Source organism: Dryobates pubescens, chromosome 16 (assembly GCF_014839835.1).
Source record: "Dryobates pubescens isolate bDryPub1 chromosome 16, bDryPub1.pri, whole genome shotgun sequence".
Taxonomy (NCBI): Eukaryota; Metazoa; Chordata; class Aves; order Piciformes; family Picidae; genus Dryobates; species Dryobates pubescens.
The window spans coordinates 14,951,934-14,970,972 of NC_071627.1; the positions used below are offsets into that span (position 1 = coordinate 14,951,934).

Sequence of the window (19,039 nt, forward strand, 5' to 3'; positions counted from 1 at the left end):
AATATTTCAATGAGGAAGCCTCAGGTCAGAGTTTTCAGCAAAACTTGAGGAACAAGGTCATGCTGGTTTGGATGCTGCAATTATTTTGTCATCTTTGCAACCAGCCAGGGTTTTCTCATCTGGTCTGGAGCATGGATTTGAGATCTGGTTGTTTGGGCTTTGGGTTTTTCTTTGCAGTTTGATCTTTTTTTTTTTTTATTTATTTTTTCTGTAGTGTAAATCTAACAGCAAAGGTGTGAGAGGTCAGAACAATTCAGGACTAAGGCAATAGAGGAGATAAGATACTGTGTGAGGTTTTCTGTTTGGTGTTATGAATTTAAATTATGATATTATTTTTATTGCCTAGTTTTTACTGTGTAAAACACAAGATTGATGTGGAATGTGCAGAGTGTATTTACTTGAGATCACTGATACTTAAATATGATTTCAGAGTGAAGCTAATTTTGATATAGCTGGCATCATCACTGCGTGAAAGCCACAGATGTTGTCACAACAGCACGGCATAGAGTACTGATCGGCATAGTTGCATCAAGAATCAATTCAATTTTTTGTTCCTTAAATCTGATGGTTTTGATAAATATGTGGTAGATAAACCCTAAGTAATGTATGAAAGCATATTCCTTGCAGTTTTCTTATGGCTGTTTTGCCCCATTTCAGCTGCAAACCTTTTCTTATTAAGGGAATTCTTTATTAGGAGGAAGAAGGAACAATATTATGTGGAGAACAAAAAATAACATGTTAAAGTGACTTCTCAGATTGCATGTTGATCAAAGCTGTTTAAATGCCAGTGGAACTTCTTCAATCCTTAGTAACAGCTGATCCAGCTTAGTGGTGGTCATTCTTAGACAAAAACCACAACTATCACATGTCCTTTTAAATAGTCCTGCAGCTCTTCTCTAGGCCACTGGAGCTTTCTCCGGGCTGAACAACCCCAATTCTCTCAGCCTGCCTTTGTAGGAGAGGTGCTTCAGTGCTCTGATCATTTTTGTGGCCCTCCTCTGGACCCTCTTCAACAGATCCATGTCCTCCTTGCTCTGGGGGCTCCAGAGCTGGAGCTCTAATCTTAGTCTTGTTTTAATATCATCACACTTGTGACCCAGGTGGCTACAGAATGTGAGCATCATGAAAAGGATACTGATAGCTATGAGCATAGTATAGACTTAAATCTTCTGTTTGGGAGACAAGGCAATAATGGATGGTGGTGATTTAAACCTATAATTCTTTATTCATTGTGTGTTTTGTCAGACAGATTTGGAGCAAGCTTGAATTCAAAATTGCAACTGGCGGAAGAGGGCAACTGCAGTAGACAGATGGAAAAGAAGTCTAGAGAGACCTTTTTGGAATAAGGATTGCCAGTGCTCGATAATTGTCTTTACTCAAAAGCTGACAATGCTTCACTCATTCTTACTCATTGCTTGCATATTTCAGATGGAAGATATACTCTTACTGTGACTGATGGAAATTAGAAAGGTTTCAGGATGGAAGCATTGTCCTAAGGACTATGCTGCACAGATTATAACCCACAGAGCTTTTGGGATGCCATGTCAGACAGCGCCTGCTTTGCAGAAGTTCCTTAGTGATCAAGCTTTTAGAACTGAAGCTGACTTAAAGGTATCTTAAGCTACATTTTAGTCTCTTAAAAATGTTAATTCCTACATATTGCAGAAATTTAAAAGCCGTGCTGTGGTGGGCAGAATTACAATACCTGATTTTATAGATGCGGGTTATATTTGGTGCTGGGTGCACACACAGGAATTGAGTAATTTGTTTAATTAACAGCTCACAGCCACTTACAGTGGATAATTAATGTCACTTGCTGACTGAGAACTGACTAGGGTAATCAAATGCTCTAGGTAGGAATAGAACTGGGAAGAAAATCCACAGTGCACAAACTAGTAGCATTCACACAGCATATATCATGCCCTGGAGAGTTTCTTGCCAGTGTAAAAGTAATTTTACAAAAACAAATGTGTTTACAAAATAAATCGAATTTGTTAAAGCTGTATATATTTAATAAACCCACTACAGAAAATATAATAATTTCTATTGTTTGTGAGATAGATTTCTAAAACATTCTTGTTTTCACTCAACATCATCTATACCAGCAATCACTTGTATTACAGTCAAACTAGATGTGCTACTGTGAAGATTTTCCTCTAATATTGCCTGTTTGTTCATGTTTTCTCTCTTCTGCAACCGCCTGTTGCACTACATCTCCCTTTTATTGCCAACAGGAAAAGAAGTTAAGGAAATGACAGAATGTTAGGGGTCAGAAGGGACCTCCAGGGATCGTCACGTCCAACCCCCCTACCAAAGCAGGATCCCCTAGGGCAGGCCACACAGGAACTGATCTGGGTGGGTTTTGAAAATCTCTGGAGGAGACTCCATAACCTGTTCCAGTGCTCCATCACCCTCACCATAAAGAAATGTCTCTGTTTGTTGAGGTGGAACTTCCTGTGTTCCAGCTTGTACCTGTTGTTCCTTGTCCTGTCACTGGGTACCACCAAAAAGAGCTTGGCACCTTCATCTTGTTACCCACCCCTCAAATATTTATAGATGTTTACACAAGGTCTTCTCTCAGCTTTCTCATGATTAAAAATTATTAGTAGTATGATGTTGTAGAGAGTAAGGCAAAGATGTGCCACAGGCTTGTCTGTAGTCATTCATACTCCACTTTGACAATGTATCTACCTTCTCTTATTAAAATGGCAGACCGTAATGCATTTTGCATAAATTTATATAAGGCAAAGCCAGACAGTTTGACATTTTCAGTATGCTTTTATTGGCTAGAAGAATAGAAAGCATCCCAAGTTTTCTCAGTACACTGAATAAGTATGGAGCTTTTCAACAAATGTTCACTGAATTTTCACAGTCAGAATTAACTTGTGGGACTTTTAGAGCATTTCAGTCAAAGCATTAGCTACTTCTGCCCTTCCTCATGATACACAGCATGACCATCCCCTTCTATTTCAGCAGCACTATTCTGTGTAATGAGAACATTTGAGTTGAAACAGCAGGTTATCCAGTACCAGATATTTTTCTCTTTCTACCTTTAAAAAAACCCCAAAACCCAACAAAATTAAAACCAGCTTAGTAATCTGGCAGTGCCATGTTCAGCCATACACAGCTGAACTAGCAACGTAATTTCTCTTCAATCTTTCAATATGTATAGATTTATATTAACGCTTTAAGTTATAGCAACTGGTTTGGACAATCAGTAATCAATAAACTTAATTCATAGCTTCTCTAATCACAACATTTTGTTTTCTTTCAGTAAAGGCCAGTGTAAGAAATCCAGAGCAAACATCCTCATTTTATGATGGAAAGTTAGATTTTTCAATCCTCGATTAAAAATGCCAACTGAAAATTAAAGCAATAGTGGTTCATATTTCTGTTGTTCAAGACAGCCTCAGGGCAAAGATGAACTTCTTAAAAGATACTCTCTTCATTTGCACTCAGAAAGACATTGATAGAATTTCTAAGTGAAGTTTGCAAATCTAGTTTTTTCTTTCATTATTTATATAATTATCAAAACTTTAATCTTGATGCTTTATTTGTCCTACACTGCAGGTATATGTGTATTTACTAACAGTAGGGTTCATTAATGCTGGGTTTCTGATATCTATTCCTTTTCTTTCACCATTAATAGGCTAGGATTTTAACTCAAAAGTGTGATATAATGAATAGTTTAATTAGTGACTTAATATTTTAAACAGTGATTAGCTGTTAATGCTAACAAAGTTACCTGTGAATCTAGAGAGGGGGGCGGGGGAAAAGCAAATGCCACAACAACAAAACATTAGCTGCAGTCATTTAAGACAGTAGAATTAAATTTGGATTGTAGTTCACAACATTGGCAACTATGGCAACTTAGTAAATGTTGAAAATGTTCTTGTTAGGCTTTGCAAGATATCGCTTCTAGAACTGTGAGTGAAATGTATGTTTCCATGGATGTTATGCATATGTATCAAGGCAAATACCAAGGAAATATATCAATACAACAAAAAGCCAGTTTCATTCAGTGATTGTCCTCCCTGCCTGTTTGACCTTGTTTTCTTGCCAAAGGGAATTAGACCTCAGGGTGGTTCATACCACCTCCTTGCCCACTTGCCACATGGTGTAGGCATGGGCATTATACCCCTGTGGCCACTCGACAGCTTCTGGGAAGCATTGTAGCTCTTTACAGGGTGTGGGTAAAATATGCCAATAAGTGGAATTTAAACTGTGTGCAGAAATGTGAAAATCCATGTATTTCAGTGTTCCAACAATATTGCTTGGGTTGGATTAGGATTTTGGAATTAATTAGAGGTTTCTGTAAGCAGTGCAAGTAACAGGAAGCAGAGCTGCTCTCAGTTTGAGGGAAGCAAGAATGTAAATGTGGCTAGAGGAGCTGTCTAGCAAATGTAACATAAATTATGACCGAAACCTTTGTTACTACATATTCCTTGTCACTTTACACTTCAGAACAGGTGTTAGCCAGAGTCTCCTGGCAAAATTGTATCTTTGCTAATTAAATTCTGCCCTGCTAAATTCCCCCTGAAATTTTAATTGGATTTTGTATTCCTCACTGTATGCCATAAATTGATGTGTGAGGCTGCTTTGTGCTACTAAATGGCTTCATTTAATTGGTAGGTGATACACTCCTTAGCCCCTAATATAGTGTCTTTATCATTTGTGAAGTGAATTAATGCTGGTAGCTACAATCCATGAAATGTTCATCAGAGAAAACTAATTCTTGGCTTCCCCTAGTCATCTCAAGTCATTTTGTTTAGCTAAAAACTGTTAGAGAATTATCTCAAGGCAATGCACAGGTTGAATTGTAAAGTGTTTCCTTAAAAAAAAAAGGGTCCCCCAAATTTATCCATGCTGAGAACTGATATAAAAAGAGAGTACAGTACAAAGATTGCAGAATGAACTAAGCTGAACAGTGTTTTCATGAGGCAGACGTATTTTGGAAGTAAGCTACCAAAATTGTTTTTTCTCAATGGTTTAAACTGTTCCTGTTAGCACTTCGCAGCACACTATAGAGTCATTTACACATATCTAAAATGTGTACTTGAACTGGATTTAGGTAATAACAGAACAATAAACACTCTATAGTCTACCAAAGTTAAAGCTGACAGCTAGAAAACAAAATTGTTTCCCTTGTTTGTTTTTTTTTTCCTAGGATGGTTTTAATTAATTTTCCTTTTCAAGAAGAGCCTTTCTTTGTTGTGATACCTTTTATTTCCCTGTTCTAATTTTATTTGATTCTTGGCTTCCTGTAAGTTAAATGCTAAGATACTTATAGTCCTTCTAAAGTGAAATTATTTTTCTCTTTCTAATGCCTTTTTTTCCCCCTCTTTTTATGATTGAGTTTCTAATGCTGCCTAATGTTAACCAGAGCAGTAAAAACAGCTGAATACAAGTACCCAGTGTCAGCCTGACATCTCTTCCAATCACTTTCAGGGCTGAAATGTGTAAATCTTTGTGATGCTATTGACCATCAACACCATTTGAGCATTTGCTGGTGTATTGCTGTCAGTTCTCAGAAAAAAAACTCCTACTGCAGTTTCTGAGTTACCAGCAACTCTGAAATACTGACATATGGTAACTGTAGAACACAGATGATGTAAGTGCAACTTCTAATATGTCATGATAAGACAGAGATTATTCTGAACAAGGGCAGTGAAAATTCTTGGTTTTGTCATTTGTTTTTTCAAAGAAGATACCATTCCTGAATATGCAGTTCGGATATCTAAGGTCCCTTCAAACCTGAGCCATTTTTATGATTCTGTGAAGGTGTTTAGCAATAGGACAAGGGGGAAAGGTTTTTAAGCTGAGAGAGAGTAGATTTGAATTGGATCTTAGGAAAAAGTTCTTCAGTGCAACACTCTGGAATAGGTTGCCCAGGGAGGTTGTGAATGCCTTCTCCCTCAGGGTGTTCAAGACCAGACTGGATGAGGCCTTGAGCAGCCAAGTCTAGTTATGAGGTGACCCTGTCCATCTCTGACATCCCTTCCAACCTGAGGTATTCTATGCTGTAAATCCTCAAGAATTTTGTTATTATTACATACAACAAATGTGATGGTTTAGTGATTTCCGATTTTTCTTTCTTTCCTGATGGTCATTGTTGTTTATATGGAATCTTTCTTGATGTACTTGATATTTAAGTTACGTAGAGAAAGTCTGTAACTAGGCGTATGCTTATATGCAGAGTTTTATGCATTACCTCATACCCTGCTATTTATAGTAGTTAAACATTTCAAAATCTGGGTAATTAAAAAAATGAATAGAGCATATTTTTACTTGTGTTTTCAGAAATGAAATGCCCATTTCTCTCTCTCTCTTTTTTTTTTTTTTTTTCCTGTATTCTACTGTTTTTTAATGGATTTCTCACCAGTTTGCCAGCAGGCTCTTTGCATGTTGGTATTATGTTAATTCTCTATCTTCAGCTATTGATGTTACTCCAAATGCCCTGATGATCCTACAGAAAATGTTAACAATCTAGTGCAATTAGCCTTATTTAATGATGCGTCAAATAGTCATAATGAATAGGGTCATGAATACATTTGAGTTAGTGAAGAGGACAACAGTTTGATCAGTGCACCATAGATTTTTATTATTCTAATGAAGCTGGAAGGTTGCCTCCTATGCATACAATTTCATCCCAAACCAACCACACAAAACCCCCCAAAAACTTGAAAGGCAAGTCATGGTTACATTACTGTCCCTTTAGCCTTTTATATTATTAGGCTTTTCCTCCATCACTTTGTAAGTGTTGTACTAATGTTGATTTATCTTATAATTGTGGTTCTAACATTGGCAGGTTTGTTGTTGGTTTGTTTGTATTTTATCAGTGATCTCCAACTTTATGAACAGTAAGGCTGCAGAGAGAATTTGGGGTGTTCCTGAAGAGATGCTCTTAGGCATCTGGTATTTCCATGCTTGTGACCACAGGAACATGAGTCTGTTGGTTTTCCTGGGGTTAGGGATAACCTACTTCATGTTCACGTCCTTTTATGTTTATGGCACTTATTAGAATAGCTTTCATTGTTAATAGCCAGACAGTTCCATCTGAATGAAGAATCTATCTAGCCCATGTGTTCTTCCTTTCAGACTTTCTAGATTTTTATATATATCTTTTTTGACAATTTTTAAACCAGCACTGTATTGTTACAAGTTTGCAGACCTGCATTGTTCTTGGTTTTCTTCAAGGATAAATGTGCCATTTCTTCCCCTTTGACTCTGCAACATTTTTTGCTTCAATAACTCATACCACTTTATAAAGAGTCATACTCTGAGTTTCTAGATGAGTGCTTGGAACAGGGAAGGTAATAAAGTATTTCTTAGATATTTCAGCACTCTACATGCAGGTTGGATGTAATTACTGACCTTGTGTTCAGGAAAACATTTGGTTTATGGCCTATCCACTTATCTACTCGTGTTAAGTTCCATATGTTCCAAGTCAAAGTGGTTGTTAAAAGCCACTTGGGACAGTTCAGCTCTTCAGTGCTCTCACTTCTAGCTGGTGTCAAAATGACATGATAAAACTCTAATGAGAAAGATCAATATGTTCAACTCAGTACCTTCCAAAATATGTGTTGTGTAGTCCCATTTATTCTTTGCCTCTTTGGACACCTTTCATTCTAAGCTTTGGACAAATACTTACCTTATACAATAGCAGCAGTAAAATAGTACTTAATAAACACTACAGCATATATGTACTTGGAACGTGTACTGCAGCAGTAATTCAATTAATATACAAAGTTGGGAGCACCCCAGATAGGACAATGGCTTAATAAACATGTTGACAAGGTGGCTGTTAGATACCTGCGGCACTGATGTGCTCTGAGCCATGACAGCCTCCTGGAGCTCAAGGATGCTACAGAGCAGGAGATAAATCCGGTTTTCATGTTTACAGTAACAGAGCTCATTGTGCTTTCAGGTTTTTGCTTCTACACAGAAGCAATGCATTCCCTGCAAATAGGTTTTCTGATTCATGAATCACACAGACATGCAAACGGGATAACACTTTCCAAAGGAACAACAGCTGGAAAATAGGAATCTAAACATAGATACTGACACACATGTGAAAATAAGCCTTAATTTGTAAGGATATGACAGGAATATCACTGTACAAGGAAGAAGGCACTTTGAATAGAGAACACAAAAGCACAGGCATGGAATACTGTAGGCTTGTGAAAATAGTGTCAAATTGCTTGATTGTATATTTTTGTTTGAAATAGAATTTGAGTCATAATTTCTTCAATAATGAACTTGTGCAGTTTCACCAGAAAAGTATAGTGATTATATAGTACTAATAACAGCATTTTCTGTTGATGCATTGTGTATTATATGTTATTGTATTATTCATGTGTTTTTCTCTTAAGCTTTTTTGAAGAAGGGTAGTAATTTCAAAGGCAAGAGAGAGGTGCAGTCCACATGGGGCTCTCACTATAGCGATGTAGTGCTTTAACTTTTTTATTTGAGGCTTATTCCCTTTTATGTATGTTAAAATATTGTACTAGATTCTTTTTAATGAACATTTACATGCAGATATCCTGCTTTTCCAGCCCAAGAGGCACCTTATGTAATACATATTTGCATATTGACACAGTTATGATACTAGAGCTAAAGGAAAAGAGAATAAAAGTCAACAGAGTGTGTTAAAATGTGCTTGCAGGGAAAAGTTCCTTCAAGGGTTGACACTATCTTGTCTCAGTCACATCTACTTCAAGAAATAGGCATAGCCTCAAGCAATGCCTGGAGTTGCTACTCAGAGGAAAAATGAATGTTAGAAAAGTTCTGGACAATTTTGTTAACTTAAAAACTTCTGAAATGTGAAATGCACTGATGAAATCCTCTTGCTATGGTACTTGGGAACGTCAGCGCAAACCAGAGAGGAATACAGGATAGCAGGTAAAAGAGGTATTACCTACAGAGCAGGATGGAGTTGGTCTCTTCTATCAAGCAACCAGCACCAGAACAAGAGGACACAGTCTCAAGCTGTGCCAGGGGAAGGTTAGGCTCGAGGTGAGGAGAAAGTTCTTCACTGAGAGAGTCATTCGCCATTGGAATGTGCTGCCCAGGGAGGTGGTGGAGTCACTGTCCCTGGAGGGGTTCAAGAGGGGATTGGATGTGGCACTTGGTGCCGTTGTCTAGTCATGAGGTCTGTGGTGTGACAGGTTGGACTTGATGATCTTTGAGGTCTCTTCCAACCTTGATGATACTGTGTGATACTGTGATTTAACATGGTTTTCTGGTACATAAAACCCAATATTTTAAACTGGACTAAAGCAAACTCTTCTAGTGAGGAAAATGTGAAAGGGGTTGACTCTGCCATGGATTTTAGAGAAGGTAGTTGCTTAGCACCATACTTGAAGCTCTTCAGGCTTACAGTCTTCTGTGCCAATTAAATACAGAGAACTGAAGTAGATTTCTTTCTCCTTCTTTGGCCTTGTCTCATCTCCTGTTAAAACACTTCCACTTCCTGCTACCTTGTACTTGCCTATCCACAACCATTAGCATCTTGTTACCTGCCAAATAACTTTTCTTTGTATACCATTCCTATAACCTGGAGGGTTTTGTGTCAAAAGAATTTATTTCCCTCTCTCAGCATCCTAGGGGGTAGTTGGGATACTGCCAACAAACCTGTGCTGTCGTTTCCAATATAGGTGTCACAACAGAGTTTCCTACAGAAAAGTCCTCTAAGCCTTGAGGCACACAGCTCCCACTGAAGTATTTTGAGAAGGCAGCAATGTGGTTTGTGCTATTAACCTGGCTGTATGAAGGACATCTAGGAATGTTACAGGTCTATTGCAATTTTTAGGAAATATTGATATAGTTCAAACAATATTTGGGTCTATAATTAGTATTCCTGTGAACTTCATTCACATGGTACTGTATAAATAGTTCTCCACAGCAAAGGTACCCGTAACTATCCTTGACAAATCTTTTGGAAGGCAGAGGAATTATCCAGATAGGAAGAGTTCCTAAATCTACATATATTTGGATGGCTTAAGAAAGAATATTTATTATAAATTATGTTACTAAAATAAATTTAGTTTTTGCAGGCTCAGTTAAGTGTCCAAAACCAACCTTAATTCTACATGTGTGAAAAGTTGGGGTTTTATTAATGATGTCAAGCTCATATCAATAACAGGTTTTACCTGAAAGGTGGTTGTAGCCAGGAAGGGGTTGGTCTCTTCTCCCAGGCAACCAGAACCAGAACAAGGGGACACAGTCTCAAGCTGTGCCAGGGGAAGTTTAGGCTGGAGGTGAGGAGAATGTTCTTCACCAAGAGAGTCATTCGTCATTGGAATGGGCTGCCCAGGGAGGTGGTGGAGTCACCGTCCCTGGAGGGGTTCAAGAGGGGATTGGACGTGGCACTTGGTGCCATGGTCTAGTCATGAGGTCTGTGGTGACAGGTTGGACTCGATGACCTTTGAGGTCTCTTCCAACCTCAGTGATACTGTGATAGTATATTATTGTTGGACAGTCAATGAGAGCAGTGCTTCTATTGTTTCATAACCAGATTTTTACTGAAAAGTAGAAATATTATAGATACTATGATGTCCTAAGTACTACAGATAAGGGCAGAATAATATTCCAGAACATTGCTTCATACTGCATTGCAAGCTGACATACCTTAATGAATACATATTTTTCTAAATTGAATGAATGGTACAGGCACCAGCCAGCAGGGTTTTCTTCTCCAAATTATGTTTTTCTCCTTGTGGCCTTGGATTTTTTAATACAGTTAGGGAATAATTAAGCAGAGTGGAGTATTAAGAGAGTTTTATAAATAATGTTAAGGTTGCCAGATGTTGTTCATTTTTTCTTTTTTAATGTACATCAGCATTCAAAATGTAGGCCAATAATGGGTTGTGGGCAACATAGATATGTAAGACTGAATGATTTAGCGTGTTAAGAACTGACAAACTGTTAAGCAAGATAAAAGGGTAAAAATTTGACATATAGTCTCTCGATGAAATCTCCTCTTAGGTAAGAAAGCTGGGAGATTTATTTACCTGTTAGTGAACAATATTCATTATCTAACCCCATCATCATTTCCAGAGCATATGTAATTGCTTTGTACACCAATTTTCCTCTGCACAGATTTCATTTTAATGTAGCCAAATGAGATAAAAGTGTGGGAATCAGCTCAAAACATATAAGGATGATTACAGGTTGCAATGATTAAATTGGTGGTTGGGTACAAATGTAAGTATTTGTTTTCCCCCACATGATCTTTGTCCTTAATAAAGGATGGGAGGAGAAAATAATTTGTCATTTACACCCACTCAGTGTGGATCTATGTTTTACTATAACAAATGTCTGGAAACGTGACCTACTCAAGAGTAGAGACAGTAGTTGATAATAACTGTTTTCAAACATCAGAAATAATCTTCAGTTTTATACAAAATGTTGGGGGTTATGGCATTTCTACCAATCTTTAGAACTATGGTTTTGGAAAACAGTTCAGAAATACAGTATGTTTGCATCAGAGTGCAGAAATTTGTTCCCTCTGCATCCGTGTTGGATCTTTACTATATAAAAGAAGGTAACAGTAATTTCAGATTGAGTCATTACTTACACATATGCCTCATTTAAAAACACATAGGAGGTTTCATATTTGATTCTTTGATGAGAATACACATGCAAAATATACTCCATTTTTAACTATTTTGCTTGTACATCCATATTAATAGAGGTGTTTTCTCAAATCTGCAAGTTAGATACTGCCAAATTAATTTGTTCAGATACACAGAAGCATGGCACAAGAAACTTGCCAAGTGAAGACTAGGCAGAGGCTGAAAGAGGCTGATTAGGTTCAAGATACTGGCAGGTCTTCAAAATCATGTTGGTTGAGGAAATGTACTGTCAACAGAACAAGATGGCCAGGATAACAGCATAGGACTAGAATGGTGGTGTTTACTGTCTCAGGTATTTGTGCCTTCCTTCTGTTCATTCAAAACAGGTCTGACCAGCTTCTCCCTGGTGATATTACTCCCTCTGTGCTCAGATTATCCAGTTGTTTTGGGACATTTAAACAGATAAAACTGCACCAGATGTATTATATGTTATTGTGTTCTGGAATATGCTTAAATCATAAACATGGTTCTTGGCCAGCAGAAAACACCATGCACAAAAGATGATGGAACTCAGAGGAAAAAGATGAAGAGCATTCTTGCGTATGATTTGTGAGTTCCCACATATCTAGGAAAGATCTGTACTCCAAGCTACACAAATATTGCCAGTTTATAGCACTGCAGAGATTAGCGCTGGATAGTGTGGTACCTAGTTGCTGGCTGGAGTTACAGAAAGAATTTAGTTCTGATGACATGGCACCAGCTTTGGGCTGACTAGGCATTGTTAGCTTTGTATCACCAGGCTCCACTGTGCTGCATTTACTCATCTCTCTGTTATGTGAGGAACACTTTGAGTTACAGGATCTCCACAGTGTCGAACCTGGTACATTTTTATGCCATTCATAGTGTTGGGAGTAACTGAGTTTATGGAAGCAGGAAGATTGCAAGAAATTACCAAGTAGTAGACTCTAGAAGGTTTTTGACTGTTATTACACTGATATTTCTCCATCTCTGTTTCTGATCATTGTAATAATGGAAATTCAATTCTGAAAGCATTTTGCAGCAAATACCCTAAAGTACAAATTATTTTAATTGAAAACTTTAGGAAAATAATTGTCAGTGACATCTAATAGGTTGTGCCAGGACATCTACAAGTTACCAGGCTTACTGAAAGCAAGAATCAACCTGAAGTGTCTACTTGAAAATTAAACTTGGTTCTGCTAACACCACAAAAAGCCTGCTCTGAGCTCTGGAATCAATTTTGTAATTTCACTTGTTCATCAGAGCACCTCTTCTTAACAGTTGTATACTGCCCTACAGTAATTACGGAGTCACATTTCCTTCTTCCCTTCTTTCTTCTCCCTATTCCAATCTCTTCAGTAAGGAACCATTTGTACAGCTTGAAGGTTATTGTTTTTTGAGAATGTTACCAATTTAATCTAAAAATCAATTGAGTTTCACTGTAGTCAGAAAATTGTATGTCCTCTTTTGTATCCAAATCCTCAAAGCCTCAGGGTAAAGTCTTTGAAGTGAAATGTAAGAAGAATTTTAATGTTTTATGCAGAAAGACCAAATTTTGAGGGGTGAGAAAGAGGAGAGAGGAACAACTATGATGTGCTTTTTCCAGCTTCTCTGATACCAAATGTGTTCAGCAGTGCACAGACTCTGACTTTCCTTCTCTCCTTCGTATCACCCCATTGATTTCAGCAATAGGTGACTTGTATTCTCCTGAGCTTTGAAGATCTCTGCAAATTCAAACAAACACCTCAAACTGTGTTATCACATGAATAAATGGATGATGAAGAATGAAGTGATGCACTGAACCAAGTTTGAATGTTCTGAAGGGTTTGGGAATTTCAAACTATGCTTTGCGTGTTGCTTATGGTTTTGTAAGTAATTTTGCTGTTTGTTCTGTGCAAATGCAAAACTGCTGAAGAAATTCTTGATAAAGGAGATGGTGCTTCTGTGTTTGAAAATAAATAAAATGCACAGATGCTTCTACTGAAGGTGTTCCATCATCTCTTATATAAGCAGAACTAACCATTTATGTAATATTTCTGTATAGTACTCATCTCATGGTGCAGAGCCTGTAGATGTCAAGTTTCTCAATTAGTCTGTGGCCTACATTTTAATAAATTAATGTGACTGTAAGGTAAGAATATTTTGTGTATTCTTAACCCAAATGATCTCAATTGGTCTGGTATAGATATCATGCCTCAGTTGTTCTCATTTTGGGAAGCTGCACAAAGAAAATCTAATTAATAGCAAGAGAGATAGCAGAAATTAAGTGGTTTATTATTCATTCCCTATTTATGAGTTGATAGATTCCTGTACTTAAAGTAATTTTAGAATAGAATAGAATAGAATTAACCAGGTTGGAAGAGACCTTCGAGATCATCGTGTCCAACCTATCATCCAACACTACCCAATCAACTAAACCATACAACCAAGCATCCTGTCAAGCCTCACCCTGAACACCCCCACGGCGACCCCACCACCTCCTCAGGCAGCCCATTCCAGTGGGCAATCACTCTCTCTGTGTAAAACTTCCTCCTAACCTCCAGCCTAAACCTCCCCTGACGCAGCCTGAGACTGTGTCCTCTTGTTCTGGTACTGGTTGCCTGGGAGAAGAGACCAACCTCCGCCTCACTACAACCCCCCTTCAGGTAGTTGTAGAGAGCAATAAGGTCACCCCTGAGTCTCCTCTTCTCCAGACTAAGCAACCCCAGCTCCCTGTGAGTTTTATCAAAAGCCATGTGTGTAATTCAGCTGGTTTTTCTCCACAATATTGTGCTGTTTTTCTTGCAAATGGTTGCTTTATAATAGTATTTAATTCCAGGACCTGCTGTAAACTGATTCTCCTGTGTTTCATGTTGATGAGCAAAAGACAAATACCTCAAGTGATCAGAAATATCTCATAGTGCCAGCTGTCACTGAGCTTCCAGACCTGCTCAGCAAAAAATGTCAAAATGGCCAAACTTGTGCTTCATAGTACTTCCATGTTGACAATGTCCAAAATTGCCGATAAAAGATTTAATTAGAGGGACACTTTTTTGGACAAGCTTGAGCAGGCGGGGTTAGGATTGTGACAGTTTCCAACAATATATTTTTATCTCTTTGTTAGTGCTGAAGGAGTTTTTCCTGAGCTAGGATATGATGCTGAGTGTTTGCATGTATTGCCCAAAGATGTGCCAAGCCATGCTCAGGTAGTTTGCTGATTGTTCAGAGTGAGGTTAATGCATGGCCTCAGAATACTCTCTCTGCTTTAGCCACATTTTCACTCTTCTGCATATTTATGTAACTGTTTTTTTCCACAGATAAACAAGTGTCTTGTCTTTGGTCTTCAGGTGCTAAGATAGTAATACGGACCACTTGAATTCCTATGCAGTGTTCATGCTGTAGATATGTATGTGTGTCTATATATCAATCTGAGATTGAGCCTAGTTGTCATGTAAAACAAATGCATTGTGAGGTAGTGAATCCTACTGATAAATCTTGAGTTTTTCAGAAAAGTTGGCTTCTGTTTTTCCATTGTGTGGAGCTTCTGATAATCATCTTCTGTCTAAGTACTCTCATGCTCAGTATTGCTACAGCTTTCATTTTTGGTTGTGTCTGAAGGGTCTCCAATTTTTGACTTCTCTTAAGTAGGAAAAAATAGGCATTTTTGTAGTTTCTTTATGAAGAGGTTTTTATTTTGTGTTCTACCCATTGTTTGTTTTTCTTCTGCAATATTTCATTACCTGTAATTTTTTGAAGTATGGTCAATGGTAAACTCCCTGCCCATGCTAATGGGAGTCGAGAATGCTTTGCTTCTTTCAGTATTGGTGCCATATTACCAGGACAATGAATTGATTTGGTTGACTGCTGATGTGTGAGGCATGACAGAAATAAGAAATTGAACTTCCTGAATGTGAAGTGCATCATGCTGCTGATGATATATAAATGCTTTTGGAAAAAGCAATCAATCAGATCCTCTGTGCTGGTAGCAGTGCTATGTACAATTTAATATATAGTAAAACAACAGTTCTTTCACAATCCAAATCAAATAGTGTGCTATACTAAACTCAGGTGCTTGCAAAAACAACTTGCAGCATTTTTGGGTTTAGTATGTTTTGTTTTCTCCATTACTGACATGTGACCTGATAATTTAGAAATACTGAACTGTCATTCATTAAATCTGCCTTTTTCTTATTATTTTGAATTGGTTGATCAGTAAAGAATTTTAACTTGTAAGTAGAGCTGTTTTGAGTCCCAAATACCTGCAGATGGAGTTTATTATAGCCATAGGTAATTGGACTTCAATACCTGTAAAACATCCACTAGAGACATGAATAGGCCTCTTCTGTCTTCTGGCAGATGTTTCACAGATACTAGACCTATATCCAATTATATTTGGGTACTTTAGCAGTACACAATAACATTCATGTGTGGATGACATTCTCTTTTCTCTCCTTCTCCATGTTATTAAATTACTGGGATAATTTCTCTGTCTCAGAAAGAGAGAGAAGTACTTTAATGAAAACTTGAAGAGACTTCCTGAAATTCTTCGTCATAATACCTAATAACAAGTCTTATCATTCAGTGTCCAAGTCTTAGCATTTCCCCAGAGGAGGTACCTTAAGCAGCAGGGCATTCTGCAGTCTCCCCAGAGCAGCCCAGAGTTGTGTATTTTGAAATCATCAGTTTGAACTTTTGGATGAAATTTTCAAAGGGAATTCTGCTTTCCTCAAGAAGTAGTTGATATTTGACTAGTATTGAAGCTGTGAGAGTACAGGGAGAGGCTTAACCACATTTTTAAGGTAGAAAGAGAAGGCTGGAGCATTTGGCAGTTTGCCAGAAAACAAAACCTGGAGTTCTGCATGAACCCTCGTATGATGAGGCAATTCAAGGCAAACCATGTGTAGGCAGCTGTGCAAAACCAACAGGTGTTCTTAAAAAAACCCCACCAAACCCAAGAGCTACTTGGACTCTTTGTAAATGTATTTTCTCTTACGTAAAAAGGTGTGTTTTGTTTGGTTTGGTTTTTTTGTCAGAAAGAAAAAAATAATGATTTATTAGTTATGAAGTTTAATAGTTAAATAGCTTCAAAATTAACTAAATGACCGTGATTAATCTGCTAAGTTCAGTAAATGAGATCAGACTCTGGAGCTTCCTGTTGAAGGGCAGGGCAGATTTGGAATAGAATATCAGCAAAAGTTAGCGATATCACAAAGTAAGCCAAGAGTGAACCCTCACAACAAAGTGTGTAGTATTATTCTTTCTAAATTCTCTAAGGATTTTTTTTTTTTTCAGAATATATCCTTGCTTTTACATCTCAAGATCATCCAGTTTATTAATTTATTTTATTTTAGGTTTTATTTGGTTTTCGTGTCTGAAATCCTACAGTGCGACTTGACAAAGATAAAGTGATAGGCAAGGAAACAAGGCTCTTTTCTCAGATAGACTCATGACCAGAAAAGCAAATGATATCATGGCAACCTAATGAATTTCAGGTCTGCAGAATCTGCATGTATTCCTCACACTGTGTAACTCTTGGAAAAATTACCAAAACCACTTAATTCACTAAATGAGGGATTTGTGCTTCACAAAAGTACTGAAACAGATGTGTTCCCTTCAAATGTCTTACTGAAGCGGGCATGTCTTACCATGAACACAATGGTTAATGACCTCCCTCCATGTACCATTTATCTTCCAGGAAAAGTACTTTTTAAAGCAAATGAAGCAGGTCTGGAAGTACTTACCAGTGCCAATGTTTCAGCCCAGAGGCTGAAATTACAGCAAACCCACACTCTCAGATCTAACCTTGGGATCAGAAGTTATCTTAAGATGTATGTACAGTTGCTAGCTATATATGGGATGTGTGTAGTCATATTTGTTTTCTAAAGTATGCTTTATAAATATTTGTATATAATATACCTTTGTTTAAAAAACAAAATTGAAAGTCACTGAGGATTGCCATTTGAACTTATATTTTGAATTGCCTGTGTCTATGTTTATATCTGTTATGTTTGTGTTATTAATAGTTTAATTTTAGAAATATTTGAAGTTATTTTCTGAGTTGATTCTCTGGGCTGTTCTCCATGATTTCAGAAGAGATATGTATCTTAACTGTTCAATTCTGTTTTTATAGATGGCTATACAACAGATGACATTGAATTTTACTGGCGTGGGGGTGATAATGCAGTAACAGGAGTGACAAAGATCGAACTGCCACAGTTCTCCATTGTAGACTACAAGCTTATCACCAAGAATGTTGTTTTCTCTACAGGTTTGTGGAAGGGAAGCTAAAAGGGGAATTCACTGGGAGGATTTTTTAGAAAATGGTTAATTCTCAATGTGAAGTTCAGAATCTGAGCAAAAAATTTAGAAACAGAAATAAATTAGAGCAGTAGTGTAAGTTTTGAAAGGAGCAGTTCTAATTACAAATTTCATAATAAGGCATCACTTGATAACATATGAGAAGGATACAGTAGTCTGTCTTGTTAAGGCTCTGTGAAGCTGTTATTTTCTGTTTTCATAGGAAAACTGATTAAGCCACTTAAACACTTCAGTGCTCTAAAAGCCAACAGGAAGTAACCCAGCCTCTGGGAAATATAGGAACCTTTGTCTTGCTGTTTCTAGGTGTTCCTTGTGTGGATGCATTAGACTAAAACATTTCAATGATATTAAATTTTTCAAGAGTGATAGGAGTTGGGTTTGGTTACTGCTATGTCACGTGGATATGGATAGAAAGGATCTTTGAAGGGAGTATAGAAAGATTGTGTACCCCCAAATTCTTCAAAGACAAGCAGAAACAGGACTTGAAAAATGCTGTGTAGGCAGTCATTTGCACAAGTGCTTCATACACCAAAATATTCCTGGTGTCCAGTTGCATTGCTCAGAATGCAAGTTACAAAAAGGTTGACACTAAAGCAGGAATACTGCAGCTTGTCAAGAAAGAAGCATTTGTGCACATGGATGCTCTGAAATATATTTTGGATGTTGATTGTTGAATATTACGATTATTAGCAGATACGCACCTAGAGCATCATGCTACCCTTAGAATAAAAGACTGTTTAATTCCAGTTCTTGCTAGAAATTCTGCAGCTGATTATCCTGGATCTTTCAGCTCTGTGTGTACTCTATGTTGCATGAAACCATAAAACCAAAATGACAGAAAAATGTTTTCAGGCTTTATACAAGTAAATTATGGCCATACCAAATATTCTCTTTTAGGTGCCTACCCAAGGCTGTCTCTCAGCTTTAAACTTAAGAGAAACATTGGTTACTTCATTCTGCAGACCTACATGCCTTCTATTCTGATCACTATCCTGTCCTGGGTTTCGTTCTGGATTAATTATGACGCTTCAGCTGCAAGAGTTGCTTTAGGTAGGCATTTTTACACATCTCATGCAGTGTGCATTAGCTGAATGTTTTTTCTTGCTTCTGGCATAGTGGATAGTGCATGATTTAAAAAACAAATCTGT

At 37.5% G+C, this 19,039-nt stretch overlaps 1 protein-coding gene across 2 annotated transcripts in view; it reads left to right on the plus strand.

The window, feature by feature from the left end:
• Nucleotides 1-19,039, plus strand: part of GABRB2 (gamma-aminobutyric acid type A receptor subunit beta2) — a 133,577-nt gene that overhangs the window by 94,929 nt on the left and 19,609 nt on the right. For both annotated transcript variants that reach the window (XM_054168387.1, XM_054168388.1), the window contains exons 7-8: nt 17,704-17,841; nt 18,789-18,941. In XM_054168387.1, coding sequence (XP_054024362.1) covers nt 17,704-17,841; nt 18,789-18,941 — 291 coding nt within the window. The remainder of the gene's footprint in view (nt 1-17,703; nt 17,842-18,788; nt 18,942-19,039) is intronic.